The 26,645-nt window shown below is 49.1% G+C and overlaps 1 protein-coding gene across 1 annotated transcript; it reads right to left on the reverse strand.

Moving 5' to 3' along the window:
• Positions 1 to 376: 376 nt before the first annotated feature.
• plcg1 (phospholipase C, gamma 1) lies at positions 377 to 26,359 on the reverse strand. Its single transcript, XM_047039578.1, is given in 33 exon segments — positions 377 to 2,846; positions 3,097 to 3,365; positions 3,578 to 3,670; positions 3,808 to 3,965; positions 4,354 to 4,468; positions 4,625 to 4,773; positions 4,989 to 5,213; positions 5,926 to 6,022; positions 6,269 to 6,432; positions 6,761 to 6,830; positions 7,640 to 7,837; positions 8,112 to 8,189; positions 8,324 to 8,504; positions 8,812 to 8,931; positions 9,103 to 9,303; positions 10,319 to 10,506; positions 10,678 to 10,770; positions 10,772 to 10,780; positions 10,990 to 11,112; positions 11,299 to 11,467; positions 11,660 to 11,780; positions 12,283 to 12,368; positions 14,862 to 14,980; positions 15,423 to 15,524; positions 15,613 to 15,682; positions 15,764 to 15,786; positions 16,155 to 16,238; positions 16,962 to 17,046; positions 17,554 to 17,601; positions 17,759 to 17,852; positions 18,126 to 18,278; positions 24,848 to 25,135; positions 25,822 to 26,359. Coding segments are annotated over 32 exon segments (3,945 nt in total). The 5' UTR covers positions 25,065 to 25,135; positions 25,822 to 26,359; the 3' UTR covers positions 377 to 2,803.
• Between the last annotated feature and the right edge of the window lie 286 nt (positions 26,360 to 26,645).

Here is a 26,645-nt window from a genome sequence, read left to right on the forward strand (position 1 = left end):
ACACGTCACTCAGTTCCCCAATACTTGAGTAATTACACTAACAAGGAAGCTGTGGTGGAGTGTTACCAATTGTGATTGTGAAAACTATACTATTAAGTTCTGTATTAATGTTGATTTTAGAACATTGTGATTTTGATTAAGGTCAAGAGAAGAATATATTCCATGACATCATTTAGATGGACCGTTTTGAGAGCATGGACTCTAGTTCATGGAGATTAGCATTAACTTGACTGAGAACCCTGTACTGATTGAAAACTAACAATTGCATACGTATGCATGTACACATGCACCCTTTGACTAAATGCTACTTACAGGCAGTCATGTCTTTTTACAAAGTCAACCCCTCAGGCAAACATACGACACAGGAAGACGTACAGTAGTTGAATAAGTACTTTATTTAATTCTCAGGCTTGAATATGTTTCATATGAAAAGGCAAAATTAAAAATGAATACTTCTTCCCCATAGCTTAGGCACATGACAGAAAGGCGCTGTTTGTAAATGAGATCGTCAGTAACAACATTGTGACATGAGCACACAAAAAAAAAAAAGAGTCTGCAGCGATGTTTTCCACACAGAGAGGCACATGGACGCAAGACAGTCACCGTGCGCGGTGGAGAAGGACTTCACGAACTCATGACAACTCAATACGCATATACTATTCCATAACCAGGAATGAAAAAAACGGTCCAAACAAGAAAGAAACGTTGCGGCTACTTTTAACATGGTGTCGACAAACTCATGTAAGACGTTAGAATTTGACCCCTGAAGTGTATATTCCAGTCCCAATCCTGCATTCCACGCAACGGTCTATATCCATATGGCTTGTTAAAGACTGACCCTCCATTGTAAAAACATCAAACTTACTGAATACTGATTACATATTAGGTTGTTTACTGCTACTAAAGGAGCAAATTGTGCCCGATTCTACGACAGATGGCAGTTACAAAGCCCAAATACACGCGCGCGCAAACACTAAAAAAAGAAACTGTTCTGGGTCCATTTCTGAAAACACCATCTTGTTCTTGTCCACTCGTTTCTTCCTCACGTCATCTCATCCCCCCCCCCACTCCCTACTGGCTCTGGGGTCCCCTAGGCAACCAGCTAGATAAACAAATCTCCATTACCACGTTGTTGACAAGCAGTAACCCAACCACACATTAGGAGGCTTGTATTAACTACCAGGTGCAATGCTGGGGTTCGGCTAACGCGAGTCGTTCCATTTGGTCCGTGTTAATAATAAGAAATGGTGCACTTGATTTGGTTCTCCAGTCCGTCGCGACACTTCAGACTGTTCCGTTACGACATCCACAACACTAAGAAACACCAGAAGCTGCAAGGCGTTTGCATGGAACAGATCGCAGGCATACTTATTGTTTAGTATTAGGCATTTGCCCAGAAACCTGTCGACGCTCCCCCCCCCCCCCAACCCAACAGCCATGATTCAAAACATAATGGTCTAGTCGTCATCATAATCATATGGCTTTGGCCAGGGTTAGGACTGGACAGAGACTGAAAAGGCATGGTTTGGATTTAAGACGTTGACAGAAACGCTATCAGCCCAAAGGCAGTGCCCACGGGTGTATCCATGACATAGAAAAACACTTTCAATTCTTGTTGTTGAGGAATGCCTTCTCAAAGCTAGCTGCTGCTGCTTCAAAACACACATTGGAATCAATGCAAAGTAGTAGTCCGACCTCTCCTCTCCTCCCCCAACCTGCTGGTGATGTAGCACCTCTAAAGCTAACCTTCAGCCCGCCACACACACACACACTTATCTGGGATCTGCGTTTATCCTACTATGGCATTCTAACCCGGCAGACATGGTGTTAGGAGAGTGTTTAAGGTCAGTCTGGAAGTGGCACATGTGTCACCTGACAGGAAAGGAAATCACAACAAAAAATATTAAAGTGTGCGTGTAGGCACACACGGCTTGGCCCCCCCATGTCTCCCCGTGGAACTGCGTCCAACACAAACAGGCAGCGGATTCTTCCAGATGCTTTTAACAGGACTAAAACGACACAGAGTGTGTGTGTGTCAGGCTTGAGATACTCCAGAGGGGAGGAGAGACATTGAAATAGCCATAGAGAGCCCTCGTGTTTTACACATTCACACACAAAAAAATAAGAAAATTCAATCACATTATGAATGTTGAAACGTTTAAATAATAATAATTAAAAACATGTAGACGGGAGCTCTTTGAGAGCAGGTTGGCTGCTGCCATCACCTGGCCAACAGCACAGCATGAATAAATATATATATACTTATATAGGTCAGAGAGAAGAAAAGAAACTTCGCCTAAACTTTGGAGCTGTTTCAAAAGGACGTCTGTCCATCTGTCCTCTCTCCACCTCTGCTACCAAGCTGTCTTGCCTGGTTCGAACACAACCATGACTCCCCCCCCCCCTTCTCTTCCCCTCACAAAAGCCCAGGGCAAGAACTACTTCTTCACCGTGTTTTTGTTCTCTTGTTGTTTTTGTCAGTTTCTCCTTCCTGTCCCCCGCTGACAGCTTCCTGCCACCAACCCCCCCCTCCCTATCTTTGACACCCCCAGTGTCATTGGGCGGGGGGGGGAGGTCAAAAACAAACATAACAAAACAAAAAAACGCAAGTGGAAAGAGTAGAGGGTGAAAGGGAGGGAGAGCTGCCTGAAATGTAGGCCAAAGCGGTGGTGGGCGTTTCCATGGAAACAGTGTTCACAGCAGTCAGTGACATCATCGGTACGGAGAGAAGCTGGGCGAGGGGCTGGGGGGTGGGGGGGGGGGCGGGAAGGGGGGCGCGAGCTGCGCCCTGATTGGTCCGAGCCTACACACGGTTCTCCCCGCCCACTCTGGTCCTGCGCAGCATCCTGGGGAGGAGAGCAGAGAGCACACTCTAGAATCTTCTCTGAACAAAGACAGAAGATGTCCGACACACAGTCTCACACACACACACACACACAGCTACTACACTTCAGACACACACTTCCATCAGCCTTCGGACATTCTCCTCCTGCATAGTGACAAACACACACACACACAACCTCCACCTGCCAGACACACACACACACACTTTCTCTCGCTCTTCCTCTCCAGCCTCCCACACACACACACACCCACCTTCTGCTCTGTGGGTCCACGTGGTCCAGCAGTGCCTCCTGGGAGACCCTGAAGTCGTCCATGGTGGTCTGGTAGCGGGCCTCGAACGAGCCCTCCCGGGGCCGGTAGGAGGCGGCCTGGGCCGGGGACTGGGCCACGGGGGACGAGGAGGAGGACACAGAGGACGTGGAGCCCGTCTCCCCCCCGCGCTCGCGCCCCGCCTGGGCCGCCAGGACCACCGGGGACGCCCCCGCGCCCAGGAAGGGGCTCGACGCCTCCCCGTTCTCGTCCTGGCAGGAAGGGAGAGAGAGAGAGAGAGAGAGAGAGGGGGAGCGAGAGAGGGGGGGAGAGAGAGAGCAAGAGAGAGGGCGAGGGAGAGAGCAGATAGGGGGTGGCAGGGGAGAGAGAGAAGGAGGGAGAGGTGTGCGTTAGTGACCGCTGAGCACCACAGGGCCCCGGACTCCCCCACAGGGAGGTGATGGACGAGAGCCGGTCCACCTACCCTGCCTCTGGTGATGTCCATGTGCACCAGCAGAGAGGCCAGCTCCAGGTCCTCGTTGTAGCTGTTCTTCAGAGGGACCGAGCGGTACCCTAAAACACAGAGACACACGGGTGGGGGGGGGGGGGGGGGTTGAGTTAAACACAAACCGCAAGGGGGGACCAATCGGAAGCGGCCGCCGCGCGGCTCGGCGGCCAATCGGAGCGGGTGTGTGGTGGGGGGGCGTGTACCGGTCTGAGGCCGTTGATGGGGAAGGTGGCTTGGGCCAGGAAGTTCTGGTCGCTGAACATGTCGATCTCGTACACCACGAAGCGCAGGAAGGCGAAGGCAGAGTTGCACACGGTGAAACGGAACGGCTTGGTTGGCCAGGTGGGGTTCAAACCGTTATCAGCTAGAGAGAGAGAGAGAGAGAGCGAGGCAGAGAGAGAGGCAGAGAGAGAGACATAGAGCGAGGCAGAGAGACAGAGCGAGGCAGAGAGACATAGAGCGAGGCAGAGAGACATAGAGCGAGGCAGAGAGAGAGAGAGGCAGAGAGAGCGTGAGAGAGGCAGAGAGAGAGACAGATGGAGAGAGAGGAGGGGTTAGATTAACTATTAACAGACAGAGGCCTCCTCCTGCCCTGACATGTCTGCTCTAATCTCACACCAGAGGACTGCTCACAAAACACACCGCTGTAACTCAACTACCACAACACCATCGCATCAGATCAGCGGGCGAGGATGAGGAAGGAGGAGGAGCTCTGGCGAGAGAGGGAGGAAACGGTCGCGTCGCTCTCTCACCTTCCGAGTCGGTCTTCTGCTTGGCGCTGTCGTACTCGGCCCCGCACGCCTCGATCTCAATCAGCGGGCAGACGATGCCACGCCCGTGCTTGGGCAGGTGCCTGGCGCCCAGCACCTGGGGGGGAGGGGGGGTGAGTCCATGCAGCTTCACACACACACAGAGACAGAGAGACAGAGAGAGAGAGAGACAGAGAGAGACACAGAGAGAGAGAGAGAGAGAGAGAGAGAGAGAGAGAGAGAGAGAGAGAGAGAGAGAGAGAGACTCCCTTACCTCTATCTGGAGGGTGATTGGCTCCAGCCCTCGGAGGGTCTGTCTGTCGAAGGGGTCGAAGGCGTCGTCCCTCATGATGGGCGGCTGGAGCACGTAGCCACTCCTGCCGTTCAGCATGAACAGAGCCTGGTTCATCTGCATGGGCTTGTCTGGAGGGAGGGAGGGAGGGAGGGAGGGAGGGAGGGTGAGGACGAGAGAGGGAAGAAGAAACACCAAAAGAAAAAAGAGAGACGGATTATCACTCCCACCGCGGTCCGGGACCACCCGACGCCCCCAAGCAACCTGTCGAGCCACGACGCCCGCAACATGCTCGACGCCAACAAAAAACGGCAACAAGTCAAAGAAGGACGCCCCTCATTCGTACCGGCGGTCTGGAAGTTGAGGGCGACCAGCTGGGACCCGCAGAGCCACATGGGCAGGGGGTCGTAGTTGGAGGAGTCGAGGCGCTGCCCGCGAGGGTAGATCCGGGACAGCTGGAGGCGGTTGTACTGCAGGAACTTCTTCCCCTTGAGGCGGTTCACGTACTTCTCCGCCTTGGTCTCTGGGAAGGACGACATGTCCCGGTAACAGGCACGGTCTGTCCCGATCTCTGGGGGGGGGGGGGAGAGGGGGTTCAGGCTGGGGCGGGTGTTTGTGGATGTGTGTGCGAGTTTGATTTCGTGCCTGGATGGGTTTCGTTTCCCCAAACACTTTTACCGACCGTTTGAACCGAGGCTACACACACACACCCCTTCGGTTTACACTTTGGTTTCGTTCAGAACTGTGAAGTCTTAAGCTGAAGAGGAAATATTCACACATTCTCTGTGGGGGGAGGGATCAATTCAAAACAAATACATAAATAAAAACGATTGCTTCAGCACTACATATAAATCCATTGGTCCTGATTGAATCTGTTTTAAATGTGTCTTGAAACATCTGACGCCTGTTCAGAGTCTCTGTGTCTCCAGTGTCAGATTTCAGTCAAACTGGACTTCAACCAGCTAATAAAAACAGCTTTTAAAAATGGCTCATGTCTACCAAAGTCTACCTTATCAATCTACCCTGTCACACCAATGACCAGGCAAACCACCTGACGTATTTGAAGTGGGTTTAATATGCCACACTCACTCATACTGAAACTAAAGACAACCACAACGTCGTCTGCCAGCTTCTCTGTGGCATAGCAGTGTTAATAAAAGTTGGTCAAATTGGGACACTGTACATTTTGTGCTCCCAAACTCAACCAGTGCCCGGGCGTACAGTCCGAGGGAGGGGGATCCACTAGGAGATAAATGTGTGTGGAGACAGAGAGTAGTCCTTACTGTCCTCGTCGAAGGGCACGGGCCTGCAGTAGATGACCAGGTCAGACAGCTCCAGAGCGATCTTCTTCCTCCTCTCCATCATCTTCCCCTCCTCCATCTGACAAGGAGAGAGAGATAGAGAGACACACCCTGTCACAAACAAAACCAAGCACATTGTGTGTGTGTGTGTGTGTGTACACTTCAACACAAATCCAAGAAAAAAATAAAATAAATTATAGCGTCCCCCCAAAAATTACTCTTCGAAGATCAACAGTCATCCGTGGACACGAATCAAAGGCGTTAAACCTCATTTCCCCCTCCCCCTCACCCCCCTCTCTCCCCCTCCCTCCCTCCCCCTGGGTACCTTGGCCTCGGAGGTGACGGTGACCTCGCGGATCTTGTTGACCCACTCCTTGAGCTCCTCCTGGGTGCTGGCGGCGATGTCCAGCACCTGGCTGGCCCTGGGCGATGTGGCGGGCAGCAGGGAGAAGACGTGGGGCCGGCTGCCCTTCCCGTCGGGCCTCACCACTGGGGGGAGACACGGAGACGGGGGTTAGGGTGGAGGGGGGAGAAAGGGGGTGGGGGGTGTATTTCATGTCAGAGCCGAGGCTCGGCACCGCTTGTCTCTGGTCATGGTCGGGTATTGAATGACTGGAGGACGTTGATACAGATTAGACACACAGCAGATGAGGGAACGGGGGAGGAATGAAGGGGGAGAAGAGAAATGTAGAGAGGAACAGGGGAAGTGTGTGTGTGTGTACATATATTTGTGTGTTCTTGTATGCGTTTGTCCCTGAGGCAAGGTGACCTGGTGCTGCGCAGGACACGGGAACAGGAAGGGGCGGAGCCGACTCACCGATCTGACAGGAAGACACGTCTACACTTCCTCTCAGCAGGTCTCCCAGGGGGCTGTTCTCGGTCAGCTGCTGCGGGAAGGACAGAGGGAGGAGGGACACACAACAGTTAACATGGCATTACAGCCTGCCATCTCCACCTGGCCTGGGGGTCCTAGGGGGCTAGACTAGAGGACTAGAACACAGGCTAGAGGACTAGAATAGGGGACTAGAACACAGGCTAGGAGACTAGAATAGGGAACTAGAACACAGGCTAGGGGACTAGAATAGGGGACTAGAACACAGGCTAGGGGACTAGAATAGGGGACTAGAACACAGGCTAGGGGACTAGACTAGAGGACTAGAACACAGGCTAGGGGACTAGAATAGGGGACTAGAACATAGGCTAGGAGACTAGAATAGGGGACTAGAACACAGGCTAGGGGACTAGAATAGGGGACAAGAACACAGGCTAGGGGACTAGAATAGGGGACTAGAACACAGGCTAGGGGACTAGAATAGGGGACTAGAACACAGGCTAGGGGTCTAGAATAGGGGACTAGAACACAGGCTAGGGGACTAGACTAGAGGACTAGAACACAGGCTAGGGGACTAGACGACTAGAACACAGGCTAGGGGACTAGACGACTAGAACACAGGCTAGGGGACTAGAATAGGGAACTAGAACACAGGCTAGGGGACTAGAATAGGGGACAAGACTGGGGAACTAGAGGACTATAGAACTAGAGGACTAGACTAGGGGACAAGGGTTTAGACTAGGGGCTAGACAACTAGAATACAGGTTAGGGGACTAGACTAGGGAACTCTAATACAAGCTTGGGGACCAGACTAGGGGCTAGGGGACTGCACAAGCGGACTAGACGACCAGAACGCTCCCTCACTGATCTGTCGGGCTCCACGGCCGAGGGGCTGATCTCCTCCACGTAGTTGGCGGGGAACCACAGCTGCTTCTTGCCTCCGCAGTCGCCCTTCCACCAGCCGCCCTCCTGCTTGTCCACGTTCTGGATGACGGCGCTCTTGGTGAAGGACAGCTCATCGTCCCTCTGAGCCTTGTACTCGTACATGGCCTTCACCGTGCACTGAGGGAGGAGAGAGGGAGGAGGGGTGAGGTGAGGTGGTACTGGGAGAGGGGCTTAGCAGGAGGGGAGGGGCTAGCAGATGCTGGGAGCCTATAGGACAGGGGTGGCCAACCCGATTCAAATGAACGGTCATTCTCAGGCTTGGATAACGACCATTCATTTGAATCAGGTGTGCTGGAGCAGGGAAACATCTAAAATATGCAGGACTGAGGCTCTCGAGGACCAGGGTTGGCCACCCCTGCTATAGGAGATGGGGGATTTGAAGGAAATCCACCTTGAACGTCGGCATCTGATTGGCTTCCACGTAGAAGCCTGGGTTGCGGCCCTCGTACAGCGAGCCGTAGTCCGGTTCCTGGTGGAACATCACACAGACATGAGAGGAACATTCGGGACCGGGACCAATAAATAACCACATATGATGTGTTTGGTTGGTGAGTGAGTCCGAGTGACAGTGTGTGCGTGTTTGTGACTGAGTGAAGCCCTTACAGCCGTGCCTATCTTCTCCAGAGTCTCCTCGTTGATGGGGTAGCGCAGCTTCATCTTGCGGTACAGGGGGTGCTTCTCAAAGTAGCTGATGAGGTCCACCAGGCTGTCGAACTCCGACGTGCCCAGGACCACCGCCTGGCCTTCCTGCTGCACGCGACAGTGCTTGATCTTGCCCTCCGCCCTGAACCGCCGCAAACGACAACAGCCACAAGTTTATCTTCGCACACTTCCTGCACGTCTCACCAGCCAGTCCATGTCCATGGGACGTGTCGGTTCCTCGGAGTCCAGTCAGGAGCCTGGCTTCTCAGCGAGGCTGCGGTCGAAGGTCGACACCCTCCGATTTGCGCTGCCGCCGTTGAGGCTGCGTCCCGTCTGAACTCGGGTGCGCAGCCTCGAAAGGCAGACGTGGGCGATGTCGCGAGTGCCGTTTGGCGGCTTCGAGAGCCGACGGGAGGAGGAGAGAGAGAGCGAGGCGGCGGGCGGCTCACCTGAAGGAGATGGCGAAGGAGTTGCACTCCGTCCTCTTCCTCACCAGGAAGGCGCCGTCGCGAGGGACCCTCATTAGCATGTTCTCAGCGTGGCTCCGAGACAGGTTGGCATGGTACCACCTGGAACACACGCAAACACACGCCAAAACACAGACACAACGTTGATCAGGGAGGATGACCAGTTTCAGTGCAAGGAACGTGTACACGACCACAGATCCACTCAAGTCTGGACAGGTATGCGACCGGAATCATCCAGAGTGCTTTTCCTTATCCACCTTTCCTGGTACTCACTCTTTGCTCTCGTGGGCGTTGGTCTGAGGCACCGGCTCCGTCAGCTTCATCTCAAACTCATTGCAGCGCAGCGCCACCTGCTGGTAGTGGTTGATGAGGGCGAAGAGCGTGTCGAACACCAGGTTGTCCGTCAGGAAGAACTTGGGGCTGCCCGCCTCCTGCCGGGAGTGGATGCGACAGTGCTGCACCCGGCCCGAACGCCTGGGGAGAGATCCAACACACACAGAGCTCAAGAGAGAGAGCTCAAGAGAGAGAGAGCTCAAGAGAGAGAGCTCAAGAGAGAGCTCAAGAGAGAGAGAGAGAGAGAGAGAGAGAGACACAGAGAGACACAGAGAGACACAGAGAGACACAGAGAGACACAGAGAGACACAGAGAGACACAGAGAGACACAGAGAGACACAGAGAGACACAGAGAGAGAGAGACTATGGCGTGGGCCGTATGCATGTCCACGTCTATGTGTGCGTGTGCGTGCATCAGCTCCAGGATTGATTTCCTGTGGGACAGCCCTGCTCCTGGAGGTTGGCTGGGTTAGGGCATGCAGCCAGAACCAGGACGACTCAGGCAACTGGCATGGATCGATCCATCGATCAGATGTCAGAGTTGTCATACAACTTTGTACTCTCAACGTCCACCCTGTCATCAGGCCTGTTGCCCTGGTTACTTAAGAGCAGGGCATCAGGAGTTTGCTGGGGCTGGTTCTCAAATGTCCTCAAAATAATCTTGGCTTGTCTCTTAATACTCACAGTTTCGGGAGTTTCCTGTATTTACACAACTGTTGAATCGTAAAACTTTTTAATAACGACTTGAAAACATAATGATTGTGTGTCGAGTACGTATTTAGAGTGTGTGCGTGAGTATGTGTCCGAGAGAGAATACTCCTGTGCATGTGTGAGGGAGAGAGGGAAAGAGTGTATATGTGTGTGTGTGTGTGTGTGTGTGTGTGTGTGTGTGTGTGTGTGTGTGTGTGTGTGTGAGAAAGAAAGAAAGAAAGAAAGAAAGAAAGAAAGAAAGAAAGAAAGAAAGGAGTGCCTACACAAACCACAACCCGGGGTGATAGTGTGAAAACAAGACCTGCCCACCCCAACACCTCTCATCTCTCCACTCACCACAGCAACAACAGAAACAAACACTACCATGACCCCAAGAACTCAAACCCCCATTTCCCAAAACAAAACCACAGAGCGGCCTCCCAGCAGGAGGAGGAGCAGCGCGCACCAGAAGGACAGCGTGTAGTCTCCCACGAAGGTCTCGCTCTCTCGGACCAGGAAGGAGCCGTCGGGGGCGCCCGTCTCCTGGCAGTACTCTGACAGCAGGCGCTCCGCTATCTGGCGCCCGTCGCGCCCCGCCCCGAGCTTCCCGTGGAACCACTTCTCAGTCACGTGCTGGTCCATCCCGTTAGACACCTGGAGGAGGGGGGGGGGGGGGGGGGGGGGGGGCGGAGGAGGAGGGGGAGGAGGAGGGGTACCAGAAGAAAGATAATGTTTGTTTATCTTAAGTCAACGTCAAGAGAGAGTTGATTGACGTGTGTGACCCGTGGGGGGTGGGGGGGGTGGGGTACGCCAGGCCTTCCTCACCTCGCGGTGCTCCTCCTCGTCGTCGTTGCCCTGGTTACTGGTGGTCTCCTCGGAGTAGTAGATCTTACTGCTGGTGAGGACGAAGAAGTGGGGGGTACCACTCCTGGGGAGGGGGGGGAGACAGACAGACACGGCACGGCTTTACCACGGAGCGCAACGGCAAGTACGTGAACGTATGAACGTCAACACGTGAATAACGACGTGGGAGTAAACTTCCATCGGTTTGAGTACAGACAAATATAACGCAAAATGTATCGCGCTCTCAATGGAATCCATCGAAACGGGTTCGAGTTTCGGCCTGGGACCACTCACGTGGTTGATGGGGTCTTCCAGGAACAGGATGCCGTTCTTGATGGAGTTGCTGATGTCGTTCTCCGAGTAGGGAGTGGAGGTGGACACCTCCTCGTAGGCACTGCCCTCCGCCAGCTTCTTATGCTGCAGGCCAGGAAGAGGACGACCAAAGGTCAACAACGCCCGACTCAACCGACCCCACACCGAGCCTCATCGTCCGAGCAGAACGCGCGCTCGCTTCCCGTTTTGAAACCCCCGTCCGTTGCCTAGCCTAGCGTTTGGCGCCCAAAAGAACTACAAATCCCATGTGGCTGGGCGGGCAGGGCGTACCTTGATGAGGATCTTCCTACGGAGCTGACTGGGCGAGGGCAGGCCGTCGGCCGAAATGTCCACGGCCTTGGTGAGCAGCATGTCTCCGAACACCTTCTTGAAGAAGGTGGCCATGTTCCTCTGCTGCACGATGCTGCAGTGGTCCTCGATGGAGAGGATGACGGGGTAGCTGGGGGGGGGGAGGGAGGGAGGGAGGAGGAGAGGTGAGAGGGCTGTGGAGGTGGATGGTCGACCGTCGGGCGAGTGGCGCTTTGGTGTGGTCGTCTGCGAGATCGTCTTTATAATGCGTGTTGGTGGTAGGGTTCGTTTGAGACTGGACGTAGCAGTCTGCACAGACAGACAGACAGAGACAGACACTCACTCAGACGTGACGAAGGCGTGTTCTTTGATGGTTGTCAGGACATCACAGAACTTGATCTTGGTCGTGAGAGTGTGCCCGTGATAGATTACTGGCATTCCATCCGGGCCGTCCCAGCAGTCCACTGGAGAGAGAGGACACACACACACACGTGATATCAGGGCATACTTTAGAGTAGGTGGTGATTAATACAGTGATCAGGCAGACGCCTGTAAGTGCAGACAACACTGTGCAGACAATGTTCTCATGGAAAAGAAGAGTGTACAAAAGTGTCAGGCTTATCCCTCTGCAGACAGACAGACAATAGAGAGTGTTTATAATTCCGGGGAAGCCTTCACGCCGAGTAAAAGGTCAAGTCAGCAGGCTTGTATTTATTGTATTGTATTTATCATTAGACTGGTATGACAAGGTACTGAGGCAGATTTCAGACGTACTCTGAAAAGGCCTCGGGTACCTATTGCAACCTGTCTGCCCAGTGTTTAGGAGACAGTGCGTGGGTCCTTTTGATACGCTTTACAGTTATGTGGAGGGCTGGGCAAGAAGGAGAGGGCAGGTAGGTAAATGGTGGGACTTGAATAAGGAGTGGTGGTTGGTACGTGTGTGTGTGCGTGCGAGTTTCCACTCACACTCGATGCAGCGACATCCCATCCTCAGACAGCGCGAGTACGCCTCCAGAGAAGACTCGCTGGAAAATTGGTCTCCTGTCAGGTAGCTAAAAATAAACACGCGCACGTCAGAGACGCGCACACACAAACAGACACGGGCAACATCTCAATAGCGCGGAGACGCATCGTCTCCCTTCATCTGAGGCCCTCTGAAGACAAGCACAGGCTGACAAGACATTTCCATCACTAAAACCTTTGTCAGAAACACCCACACGCACACTTTCCTTTCACAAACACACGCTGGGCAACAACAACAACAAAAAAGAGAGAAAAAGAAAAAAACTGTCATAACCCTTTCTGTTTGAGAACATGTACTCTCCCTGCAGATTCAGTCAGTCAATTCAAACGTTATCAAAGCAACGTGGAACGTGGTTTCTACTGGTATTGTTTCAGGGCTCTCATACAGTCATTTATGTGAACTCCCACATGGGCTTTCAATGGGAGGAAAATGCACCTTTTCCTGTCTTCGGAAAAATGTTAGGGGAAAAATGACATTATCTAGAGGGAAATCCACAGCAGTTGACTTTGACTGACCAGCCAATTGTAGGGGAACCACAAGGGCTTTCATATCGTTAGTCTGCTCCTTCTGAAAACGGTTGGCTACACAGTTGGGCCCAGGTTGGGATAATTCTGCTTCAATAATAATCCCTTTTACTTGTATTGCACTTTACATTACAGCAATCTCAAAGTGCTACAGAGCATATCATAATATTAAAATGAATCAAAGTTAATAATTACAATTTAAAAAAAGATCAAGGTCAACAAATAGTTAAAAGCAAAACGTATAAAATACATTTAGTACAAAGATTTTTTTTGAAAGAGATTTTTTTTTTTTATCAGTAGTCTGTGGGGCCCTCAGGTGGTCGGGGGGGTTCCACAGCCTCTCTGCAGCGGATGAAAAGGCCCCCATCACCCATGCTGCACAGCTTGGTTCTGGGGGCTTGAAGGGCGTTTGTGGTTGCAGACCGGGAATGCGTGAGGAGGTCTGGGGGTTCAGGGAGCAGGAACGTGCACAGGCTGTGGCTAAGGTTGCCCGGGCAACTGCCCGTTTGCCCTCCTCGAGTTAAAGTGCCCCTCCAGGGATTTTTTTAAATATCTTATTACAGTAAATTTAAACAGCTGCAGGATTTCATGTAGACCTAGATGTAAAAAAACGCCACCCGAAACATTTCATAAAGTGGCCTTATTCACTTCCAATCGATAAGCCTATGGGCAACGAGAGTGGAAGTCACAAGGGGAAGGGGGGTATGCCCCCTACTCTGTTTACTCTGAGGTACTGCACGTGACCGCCACCTGAGCTGCATTTAGTTGCCCTTAAGAGACGGTCACGGTTGTTTTCTTCTGTGTCGATGAAAAAACTGCTTTGACGTTGTCAGAAAAGGTGAGTTATAAGTTGTAGAAATGTATAACAAACAAACATCAAGTTTTATAAAATTAGTTAAGATCTTCATAAATCCAGGGTCAGTTTCCCACATTTAGCCTAAATAATCAGACGGCTAGCTTGCCTACCAAACAACCAGCCTGTTATCACATGCAACATTTTGGGGGTAGGAAAACTAAGCTACATGTCTGCTGATGGTTAGTTTATAATATTTTGTTTTAACAAAAAGAAAAAATGATGGAAGTGATGCCTCACATGAATTATTTCATTCAAAATGGTCAAATGTCTAAATCCCATCACTACTTTGGGTGTTGTTGAGTGTAGAGGGCAGAATGCCCAGGGAAAAGAGGAGGACTTAGGAGAGAGAAGCCGCTTAAGGAAGCAGCAAAGGGATCCTGTTGTCAGTTATCCAGACAGTGCCCTTTTCCTGTGCACGTCCCTGGTAAGGAGTTCCTGTAGGTATAGGGGGGCATGTCTGTGAAAGCACTGGTGGGGGAGGAGGGAGACCTTTCTATTCTAAGTGGGACAGGGAGCCAGTGAAGAGATTACAGGATGGAGGTGATATGATCATAGCTGCACACCCTCAAAAGTGGGACACTGCGAAAATTCTTAGAGACTTTCGCTCGAAAGCACAAAAGGTGAATGTTGTGATTGCTGGTTCATTTTTGAATGTGCAACCGAAAAGCTGAAATCCCTCCACGAAGTCAATCAACTGCTGCTAATGCCAGATAAACTCCCATGATGCAACGCTCCGTGTGGTTCCCTCGTCAGATCTCAATTTTAAAAATAATCAAACCGGTGTTTCCATACAACTACTCAATCAACACTGCATGTTAAGTGTCAAAACATGACTCGATCCGGTTTGACTGGATTCAATCGGACGAGATAAATGTTTGGCATAACCAGACCTTTAAAATCAACAAAAACAACACTGAATTCTTCCTGTGAGGCTTGAAGTACAGCAAACAGCTCTAATTGAAAACAGAACACAAATCCTGTCCTCAAAACTCCCCCCAAAAACAAAATGAAAAACACTCCAGCGAGGAGGAAACCCTGCCACGAAGAGGGCCCTCTCCCTCTCCAGACTGCTAGCCAGCAGTGAGGGGAGAGGGAGAGGGGGGGGGGGGAGAGGGAGAGGGGGGGGGGCTGTTTCCCTTACGTGTTGTGAGAGGAGGAGATCCAGTAGTGGGACAGAGGGTTGTTCATGTCCTCAGGACACACCTGGTCCAAGGTGCAGTCCCAGATGGTGTTCTCCTTGGAGAACAGGTAGGTCAGGAACTGCAGAGTGACAGAGGGAGAGGCCGGGACAGGGAGGAACTGGGTGTGATTTATCACATTTGAACTGAAAGCACTCGGCAGGGATTTTACGGGCAAGAGAGACAGAGACAGAGAGAGAGAGAGTGACGGAGACAGAGACAGACAGAGACAGACAGAGAGACAGAGAGACAGAGAGAGAGAGAGAGTGACAGAGACAGAGACAGAGAGACAGAGAGACAGAGAGAGAGACAGAGAGACAGAGAGAGAGAGAGAGACAGAGAGACAGAGAGAGAGAGAGAGAGAGAGAGAGAGAGAGAGAGAGAGAGAGAGAGAGAGAGAGAGAGAGAGAGAGAGAGAGAGAGAGAGAGAGAGAGAGAGAAACAGAGAGACAGAGAGACAGAGAGACAGAGAGAGAGAGAGACAGAGAGAGAGAGAGAGAGAGAGAGAGAGAGAGAGAGCAGACCTCATCTTGGTGGAAGTAGGGCTGCTCCACCTCTCGCAGGGGATCTTTCAGGTAACCAAACATGAACTCCTGGACCTTGTTATTGTCCGAGGCCCATAACTCCTGCAAACACACACACACACAATGCACTTTACACATCGAGTCGTGTCGCTGTTCAGGAATGTTAGCTCCTATGTCACAGCTGGACTACCTTTTGGGAGTCCAAGAGAAAGCTCTTGAAGTCTTCTAGACAGATTCTCTGGTCTGGTCGGTTGATGAACCTTGGAAAGTGGGAATGTTTCTCAACGCGTGTCACGTTTAGCCCCGTGTGCGTGTATGTGCGTGTCGACGTCTAGACTTACCTCTGCAGAAAAGGAATCTCCATCTGAAAGAGAAACAGCGAAAGCACATTGTTTACTGCACGACAGTAGCCTTTTTCTACACCCAGAACATGCCGACACAGCTGTATAAGGAGGGACCCCAGTCCGGCCTGATGAGTCATAGGAGACACTGGAGGTCATCTGCTCTGCCTGACCCCAGCCAGCCCATCTGTCTGTGTCGGTGGGTGTGTGTGTGTGTGTGTGTTGGTCCATAGGCCCTAATGGCCTCCACCAGAGGGGTTTGGTGGGTCCGTATTGATCCGGCAGCCATTTGAGAGTATATCTATCTGTGCGCGTGTGCATGCGTGTGAGCAGATGGGGCCAGGACCGTGTGGACACGCCCATATCCCGAGGATGCCAGGTTGGTACTCACAGACTTCTGCGCGTCAAACATTAGACTGCGGTAGAGCTGGGCGAACTGGCTGAAGGACACATCCCCGTTTCTCAGCTCAGAGTCCTAACACAGACACGGGGAGCGGAGGGGGTGGGGGGGGGGGGGGGGGGGAGGAGACAGAGAGAGAGAGATGATTCAGTTACTGCCCTCTTTAATACCGTTACTGTGTAACACCAGGGGTCTGCGGCGTTTTTATATGCGAGAGGTAGCTGGAAAGAAAATGCGCCGTCGAGTCATGCGTTGACATTTTCTCCCAGGATCCAGTCAAAATGACACCCCCCCCCCCCCCCCCAAAAAAAAATGACACAAGGTAGGAATTTGGAATAAATATGAGATTTGAACGTTTTGTTTGGGGGCAACAAGGCGAGCATTTTCACTTTAGCAGTTTATTTATTTGATGTGCCGCACCACGTTGCATTTTCTCACAATAGCCGTGCTGGCACAACAGAGCAGGCAAAACCATTTGCCTCACACTTGGGAATAAAAAAATAAATCCATATCCCACTCATCATGGAAAGTGTATATTTAATGCTGCCTCTTGCCTGGCCCAGCTGTGTGCCTCGCCTACCGTGGTGGTAGTAGTAGACTAACTTTGTTTGCCTTTATTGTTAACTTGTACAGAACCCAGCTAACGTAAGCTGGGTTTGCCAAAGAAAAGATTGCACTTGCTGCAAGGTGATGTTGTAGTGTGGTGGAGGGTTGCTGGGTGGTGTAGAGTGTGTGTGTGTGTGTGTGTGTGTGTGTGTGTGTGTGTGTGTAGGAGAGGGTAAAGTTGGGGGATGTTACCGGAAGTTTCTCTCGGAGGAACCTCATGTTTGGGACCCTGTAGTTGACCTGGCTCAGCATGCTCTTCACATCCTTGCAGGATATCCTAAAATAAGCACATTCAGATTCATGTCTAATACACGGACAGACGCACAGCGCACGCACACACATGGCAGAATAAACATGCAACAACCTCGACACGCCCTCTGGCGTGGCAACATCCAACAACAAAATCATAATACTAAAGCACCAATAATCATAGTAATCCCTTATACTAATAATGATAACACATTTCTTTTTTGAGGTCAAGCATTGGTCGACTAAACACCACGGAACCACACAATCCAATCGCGTCCACGTTAGTGTGGGTAAAATCCGTGTTGCAGCCCTCTTCGTGGGGGTCGACAGACAGACTATTATGTCTCTCCGTTCTCTCTCTCTCTCATCCACACCACTGTTTCCTGCAACAGGAAGAGGGACTGCAGTGTGGCTGAGTGGTGAGTTCCCTTGCTACACCTCACCAGCACACCGACACAAGGACAGGAAACCACCTACAGACGTGAAGAAGCATCCAGCGTTTGCGTCTTTTCAAAACAACATAAAATAAACTTACTTGTCCTCACGATTGCGGTCCACAGCATAGAACTGCTTTCGTAACCACCTGGAAGCAAGACGCATAGTAACGCAGGTTACCTCGTGTTTCAGAGCCACGTGCAAGATTTGTGGCTTGAATTGCCGGTTCAGTGGGGTGCCAATGCATGCGCTTTGACAGTCGTGTTGAGGGTGTGTGTGTGTGTGTGTGTGTCTGTGTGTTGTACCTCTCTATCTGTAGCGGTGTGGGGGACTTGAGTGTGTCTTCAACCAACCAGGTCAGACCCTTCACCCACATGGTCATCTCCTCATCAGACGTAGCTGGGGGAGGTAAGGGGGGAGGACAGCATTTTAAGCCCAAAGTCAATTCACATGCACATCTGTGCGAGGCCTGTGCATGTGCGTGCATACAGAGACAGAGAGAGAGATACACAGAGAGAGAGAGAGAGAGAGAGACACAGAGAGAGACACAGAGAGAGAGACACAGAGAGAGACACAGAGAGACAAAAAGGGCGAGAGAGAGAGAAACAGAGAGAGAGAGAGAAACAGAGAGAGAGAGAGAAACAGAGAGATACAGAGAGAGAGAGCATTCACCTGCCAGACTGAGGGCTTTCAGGCGAAACTCTGTGCCATGCAAGATGACAAAGCAGTGTGCCTGGTCTAGCCGACCGGCAGAGTCCTCCACATAGCGCTCAAAGTCCCGGGACTTCTGTCCAGGGCGGATCTCCTTGATCTCTCTGATGTCAACTGACAAAGAACACACACAGAGGCTCGATTACACCACAAATAACCAGCAATACAATACCTGATACCAGCTCGTTAAAAGGGCATTCAGTGACAGGAACGTTCCCCTCAACCAGGGAAGTGAAGCGGTAAATAGTCACGCAATCCTGAGGTGCTGACAGTCACAAGACGAGGAGGAAACGGTTTGGGAAATTGAGACTAGGCCACAGCACGTTCACAGTGACACCAGGTACAGCTGGTTTGGAGGTATCCTACCCCCTGGGCTGATCAGAGAGAATGGAAGGGAACAACTGCTTCAGGATGAATCCTGTAGACGCTCCTCCAATTGGCTCAGCTGGGGCAAAGTAGAATCTCCAGCATATAGGGAGTCAAGTGGCTGAGCGGTGAGGGAATCGGGCTAATAATCAGAAGATTGCCTGTTCGATTCCCAGCATTTCACCCTAATTGCCTCCGGGGAAATGTCCCTGTACTTACTGTAAGTCGCTCTGAATAAGAGTGTCGGCTAAATGACTAAATGTAAATAACTTTGCTAGCGGACAACTACCTTTGCTAACCAGAGGTTGGTTTCTGCAGCACATCTTAACTGCTGTCTAAAAAGCACAGGGAGATGTTACCACGCAACTGATTAGGAAAACCACGGGCCGAAACTAAATCGAGACAGAAACAAGCAGCAGCTAGTGAGTAAAAGCCCCAACAGTCAGAAAATCACATGCTTCAGAACAAGGGATTAGCCAATGGCAGGGACTTCTAATGGCAGACCTAGAGACAACACCAGCTCCTGTAGCTGATTGGATGGACCGAACTACATTCTCATTCGAGAGCTTGTGACCGATCTCTCGCAATGGATTTTCTATTTATCCGGCAATAAAAAGGGGAAGCCTTTTTCCTTCAGAGAGTGTGTCCTTCCCTTCGTGGGAGTCCACAAGGACATTCAACTCGTTGATGCCGATTAACAAATATCAGACAGACGACAGGATATCACATAAGAGAGGCAGGGCAGGAAGGAGAGGTGCAAACGAGGGTACCGAGGATTAGCCAGTTACTAATACATTAATTATGATTAATAAACCTATCAGGTTACTAATCATAACAAACTATCTAGGCTGACTTATCCAGAATGTAAACATGTATCCATTATTTTGTGAAAGGAGAAGCCACAGGCAGGGACCTTGACTTGACCTTGACTCCACTACTATGTAACTATGTTCATATTCATCTGAATCCATGTTCTTTGTTTATGATCTTGTATGCTTGTCACCAACAAACTATGGTATACTGGCACACAAATACCTGATATGACTAGGGCCCAAACAGAAAATGTTGCCCAAGTGTCAGGAAAACAGACATTCTGATTACCATCGATTAAGACAAGCTGCTCTATGGAACAACAGTTTAAATATCAAATGAACCATCCAAGCTGAAATCCTCATTCAACAAAATGTTTTATGGGGATTCAGATAGAGATGAAGATTTGACAAAACCCTTTCACTCCCAAGAATATAAAACAGATGAAACTCCTTATTGAAGCAGACACTGCCCACACCTGGGCATGAACAGTCAAATCACAGGTTACTGGTTTGTGGTCTCTGTAAAACGGGTCGGGGCAATATTTTCCTCATCAAATAAATAAAATCTCCTTTTTTAATAGCCCTTTTTACAAGCAACGTCCCAGAGGGCATCACATACGCCCATAAAACTGTCCCTCAACCAACAGGGCTCAGAAGGCTGAGCTAGGGAATCGGAAGGTTGCAGGTTCGATTCCCGGCCGTGCCAAATGACGTTGTGTCCTTGGGCAAGGCACTTCACCCTACTTGCCTCGGAGGAATGTACTTACTGTAAGTCGCTCTGGATAAAAGCGTCTGCTAAATGACAATGTAAATGTAACAGGGTTTTGGTTGGATGAAACCAACACAGGACAAGGAAAACTGTATTTTGACTAATGTAACTTGTTCTTTAAATGTATACAACTACACAGAGCTGGAAGACAATCAACTCATTGTTGTTCAGGAGACAGCAGTACGGCAAGTGTCAAAACATTGTTTTAATAGTAAACCAGAAGATAGCACTATAGCTAGCACAGGTCACTTGGAACAATCACCAATTGTGTTCTCAATGTGTTGATGAATGTAAAACACAGTTTCATTGTAATTGCATGTATCCTTTTTAATAATTGTATGTTTTACACCTTTTTGACACTTCTGCCTCACTGTTTAATTCACACTCATCGGAATGAAGTTTTTTTTTAAAGCACACTGACATTTCTTTGGAGAATATGAGACAGAGAGTGTGAGAGAGTGTGTGTGTGTGTGTGTACGTGTGCTCTACTCCTGCTCCTCTTCCTGCCCTGACCACACATCCTGTGCCGTGTCGCACATCTGTGAGCGCCTCTGTCTAAACTCCAATGACCGTCTCACTGCATCTTCTGCTCTGGGCTCCTTCTAGAAGAACCTTGCATTGTCAAAATCTAGTTTCACCACAGGGGGGGGGGGGGGGGGGGAGACAGCCCTGAACATCAAGAAACCCATTTGCACAAATATATAGACCCAAGCTAAGAACTTGCAGGTTTTGACGTCTTGCAGAGGAAGCATGACCTCCTTACTTGATCCATAGCACTACATGTTGCTCTTTAAGAGATATTACTGCCATTTTCTCCGCACAGCATGTGACAAGCTTTCAGGCAGAGCATTGTGTTTGGGCTCCTCTGAAGACCGATGCTGGGATTCCTGTGTTGCTACAGAGACCGATGAAGACGACAGACAGGGAAAGAAAAACTGAGGAGAGAGGGAAAGCAAAGGCGTGCACGCGATTTCAAAGAACTTCGAACGGTCGACGTGCGAGTCGGATGCTTTCGTACTGTCAAGATAAAGAAGTGAATGCCCCGTGCATCTATGGAGCAGGGTTATTCCATGTTGCAACTCTTATGGGTCTGGTTTGTTAAGATTTGTACAGGGGTTACATGGTCGATACTTTGCTCTGTGTACAGTATTTGATCACGTTTACAAATTTCTATCCAGCTAGTCCAGTCTGGATCTGTTCTAAATGTTTGTGTAAAGAGTAAAGTAGCCGACTAAGGAAGAAATGATGTGTCGTGCAGTATCCAATCGCATTCTAAGATATTGTCCATGTGTAAAAAGTGTAAGTGTTTCTGTTCAGTGGTCAACGGTGCATTAACCGTTACTGTAACTGAGTTAAACTGATTCAACTCACTCAGTATAAACACTACCCACCCCTGCCATGGGAAGCCTAAAGGCGTGTTTTTCCGTGGCGTCGCTGGTTCAAGCGGTCTTTATAAGAGGTGGTAGTCACGTCAGAGGTCCAGAGTTCAAACCCCGGCAAGGGCGAGATCATGTGGAAGTGAATGAGGAGTGACACGAGCAACAACTGTTATACCACTAAAGGCAACTTAGCTAGCTTTGCATGATCTACTCATCTTGATTACCCAGCGTGTACCCTTGACACATAACCTTGACTGAGTCTGGTTCTATAGATAGACAGAAACCCATCATCGATCGTCGCCAGAGACCTGCTTGGTCGGACGCCTCAAGTCTTCACTCCGTCCAACAACAACAACGTAGAGACCGAACAACCACCTAGCTTAGCAACACAATGTCGCTGCAACGATATCCTGGCTGTTGTGGAACACAGGAGATACAAATCTGTCAGTCAGCCAATCACATCGTCCAACACCACTAGCATCTTGCCAGACCCACATTGAAAATCAATGAACTGTCCGGTACATATAAGTCAAATAACATTGTACGATGGACCAACAATGGCAAAACTTCACATTAGTAAACCCGCGTGACGTGTACTTGACTGAACACAACAACACTACCACAGTAAGCATAACAATCCGATTGAAATCAACAAAGCAGATTAATATGAAGACACCATAGAATGTGTGGCTGTATGTAGTGCTGTTCTATGCATGTCAGGTGTGAATGTACACGATGGTGTTCCATAACTCGCCCCAGTATTACATGACACTGGCCTGAGTCTGTATAGTATTGAAGTAGACCATGACAGTAATGACAGAGCCTAGACATGCACAGGCGCCTGAAAGTATCTCGTATTTATTTAACTGTGTTTATCTTTTTAAATATACTACCCCAATGAAGTGGTGGGTTCACTGAGGGTTTCTGAAGCTCCGTTTCCGAGAAGCGCATAGACATAACAAAGACAACAGCAGTGTGCGGCACAGACCAGCCATCCCATAATACACGCGCACACACACACACTGAAGAGGACTCCTCACTGCTTAGTCTGAGCAATGGTTTCTTACACCCCCCACCCCCCACCCCAAAAAGAGAGAAACCACAAAGTAGTGACACATGCAAAAGAGACTACGTGTCCGTTTTGGGTTAGCGCGATGATATGTGGTTTGTTCTACAAGTTTTACAGTACATTGAGGCTGTGAGACGAGGCTCGTTTGAGAAAGAATGTTTTTAAAAGGGGTTCTGTGACTCTGTTTTTATTGCGCTAGATGGTTGGTTGGCAAGTGTAGTTGGTTTGCTGACACTGAAAGCTCAGTGTAAAAAGTAGAGCTAAGTAGAGCTAAGCAGGGCACGAACTGGGACTTTGGAGCAGTTGCAGTGATTTAAAGGACTGGATCCTGAAGATAAGGTCCCTGTAGACACAGTCCAACTGGGCAGCTGTAATGCTGTGTAACTTCTGTATAAATGGAGCACTGATAGAAAATATTCAGCCATTGGAGTTAATCGAACCATACTTTTACAGCAGCTTAGTAGCATCGGCATGATAACCCAACAGTTGAATGACAGTTTTGACACAGCAGTGTGCATGCAGTTTAGAGTTTCAAAATGGGATCAGAACATGTTCTATTCATGTTGTTCACCACTTTGTAACTTTGCAAACAACACTTCAAAGTGGCATGTCTGAAATTGGCAAAATGTATGTCAAAGGAAGAGATGCTTCTGTGAATGTGGGCCAAACCAGAAACGTTGCTGGCTGATGAACACAAAGGAGCATATTCATTAGAAGTCAGCTGAGGTCCTCAAACCTGTGCCACCTGTGTGTACTAAATTCAGTTTAGTAAGACTACATTTAATAAATTATGATAACAGATTAGGTACATTAGGTTGGCATTGTTTTCAGTGTTTCAAAAAAAAAAAAAAAAAAGAACATTACGGTATCATTGTTGGCCAATGGCAGATTATGGAAATATTATGTTACGATGTTTACAAAGTGTTTCAACAGCAGGGTGACAAGGTTGTTTGCTTTGTGGGAAAATTGACTTTCCCCCAAAAACACGACAACGAGATCCGCAAGTAATTTGAATAAATAAAAATGCACACTTCAAGGCATTGAGGTTAAAACTAGTCTCCTCAGGCAATCGACAATCGGGCCGAATAGCGATCGCAAAGTGGTTCTAAAAACTATCCTACACTTCCAGTAAATCCGTTACAGTGCTATTTCAGTAAGCCACATAACAAGCCTGTCTTCGAAGCCATTCTATCAACTGTACTATCAAATTACAAATATGACCTCACACGGAACCATGCCTATCCACCTATTCACAGTAACCTATCAGAGAGCATGCCTTACAACAAATGGTCTACAATTTTTTCTTCTTTTTTTTTTTTTTGCTAACACTGCAGCATCCGGAGCAGAGTGCAGCTGTGCAGGAGGCATCCTGCTACCCAGGAGACAACCCAATCAACTGCTCACAGTGAGGCCTCTCTCATAGGTCGGACACAATGTTCGGTAAACGCCGAGGGCCTAAGATGTCTTGTGTCTGATTAGACATTGTCTGCAGAACCATGTCGCATGTTACTCTTGCACTTCCTACGGTAACAGTTTTGTTTTCTCCCATTGTCTTTCTTCCAACTAAGTCAAAACTGTAAACCGTGTATTCTTTTCTTCTCCAGACTTGATTGTACGTTATGCTGCAAGATTAAGCTGAATGCAATTCAAACGTCAGTTTCATTGAAGCTTTGTTGTTCTTTGTAAATGTTTCTACTTATGATAGGTAAACAGTCCATTTTTAGGATAGTTACATCACTACAGAACCTGTTTGACAAGTAGGTAAGAGAAGCATAAAAATAGCAACGTGTTTCCGACCCTTCTGTAACAGAAATCTGTTTCACCCTTCAGGCTATATTTGAAGTGGGTTAGACCCATTGATACTACATTTGATATCTTGAGATATTTGTTCAAACAATGGATCCTAGGGCTGTGGCATTATAAAAAAATCACTAAACTGATTCTCCAATTCTCCATGTCTCCAAAAAATCTACTGAGGGAATTACAGTGTCCCCTGAAATGTATGTTCTTTTGGTTCTTTTTCTTGTTCTTTTTAAGTTGTTGTTCGGTTTTTCACCACACTGCATTGATGTGCCAAATTGTGTTTACCACATTTCAACCTAGTTGTACAGGGCCAACTTCAAAAAACAATGGTTGACATAGAATGACATAGAAGCCAAACATCTGCACTACCATGACATTTCAATGCCCTGTCCATATTTTGGAAAAACTTGCAAGGGAGCAAGACATCCCCAAACCTGACCTTACCCATTGTTAGTCCACCTAGAGGTGTGAAAGGTCATACTTACTCTCCCCCTCGATTTTATCCGTGCCCCGGGTCCATATAATTGTCCTTGTCTCCAACTTGACTTGAAATGTCCTCCTCTCTGGCCGCTGGGACTTCTTTGAGTAAAAAAGTGTCAACACTGTTCCCAGCTCCAGATCTCGATAAAGATTGTTAATCTCCGTGTCATTCTCTATCCAAGGCACAGGTCCGTTGGAAAAGAATCCTGTGGTTCCCGCCATGTCCACTTCCCTTGTTTGTTGTCCTTTTCCTTACAGATGAATTCACATAACCCAGTGATGGACAGGGATACCTACAAGGGAAGAAGGAGTAAACATGTGAAACCATAGGAGTTTAAGGCTTTATCTACTCTGTCAAAACCATGCACTTGCAAGGCTTCCCCTGGTCAAATGTGTCTTGTTTTTCCAGACTAGCAATGTATCATTAGTCTGTTCATATGAGAAGGCATGCATAATCAGCAGGCCTACATATTAGAAAACAAGGAGCTCTTATCAACATGTTGTGCCAAAACATTGCCATGCGGTTCGCTCATAGCCTTACAAGAGGCCTACAGGTGATGATATGACAGCTGCACACAGCATGATTCAGGCAAATCAAACACAGGCCTACTATGGGGAAATAAACGGATTAAATAACTTTTCTCACGATTATGAACTAAAAATCTACAGGTATTAACTACAATCCTAGGACGTTTAGTAGGATAGTTTAGACAGATGTTTAGCCGAAGGATTCGGGAAATCGTTCCTCCCTAAACTTCAAAGTGTCCTTCCATGTCCAAATGTTGTCCCTTTTGTAGCAAGACAATTACCTGATACAAAATAACAGTTGCTCAGATCTATATGTTGATTAGAATTGCCCATCTATTTGAGGGTGGTTCGCCAAGAATGGCTAGTATCCCCACCGACAAAACCAGGGTAGCAAAAGCTTTCCGTGATGTTTTTCCGTCTTTGCTGGAGCCTAGATATTCCTTCTCCTTACCGTCTGAAATTTCAACTGGAACACGCGAGCAGCACAACAAGAGCGAACAACAGGGAGTATCGCCGCAATCTCGGCGACCGCATTTCAGACGGTTCAACTTGTCCTCCCGACTTCCCCTTTTCCGTGGTTATATCATAATAGGCCAGAGCGAATGCGTTCCTGTCCTGAGAAAGATCCCCTTTTCCCTTCGGGTCCAGTAGCCGTCATCCATCGAAGGAGAGAGCCATATGCAAGTTTGTCGGTCTCCGCCAGGCAGGCACAGTTCGGGCCCTTCCCCCATCCGGCCCCTCTGTACAACAAAGCATCAGATAGATCGGCCTCTTAAAGATACAGCAACTTTCCACATGTTAGCTGAATCACTTAAGAATGATCTATTATTTCCTCTTACTAACTAACCTTAGCCAATCACCACTGGTTATTGAAACCATGTAATACCAAATAATTTGTCCAAGACGCATAGGCCTAATTCAAATAAAAGTAATAGCTTATTATCAACACTGGAGAACAAACGACCTGCTTCCACAATATTTCAAATGTTCAGGTCATAGTAGCCAACAATTGCATGTGAGTAAAAGAGTTGGACATGGTCCAAATAACCAGTTCAAGTACAGTCTGGTGGTGGGGCCAAGCCTACAACTGCTGGTCACGCCTTTATGTTTTCGCATTCCAGTCGTGCATGAGTAGGCCTACACCTACATGGTGGCCTGTGCGCTGTTTGGGGGCTTTCACGCTCAGTATTGCTCATTCTTTCCCCCACTTTGACAAAGACGCGCATGTTAAGGACAAGAACCCGTGTTGTTGTCCACCGTCAGGTGAGTAAGACT

The sequence above is a fragment of the Hypomesus transpacificus genome, chromosome 18, assembly GCF_021917145.1.
Source record: "Hypomesus transpacificus isolate Combined female chromosome 18, fHypTra1, whole genome shotgun sequence".
NCBI classification, from domain to species: Eukaryota; Metazoa; Chordata; class Actinopteri; order Osmeriformes; family Osmeridae; genus Hypomesus; species Hypomesus transpacificus.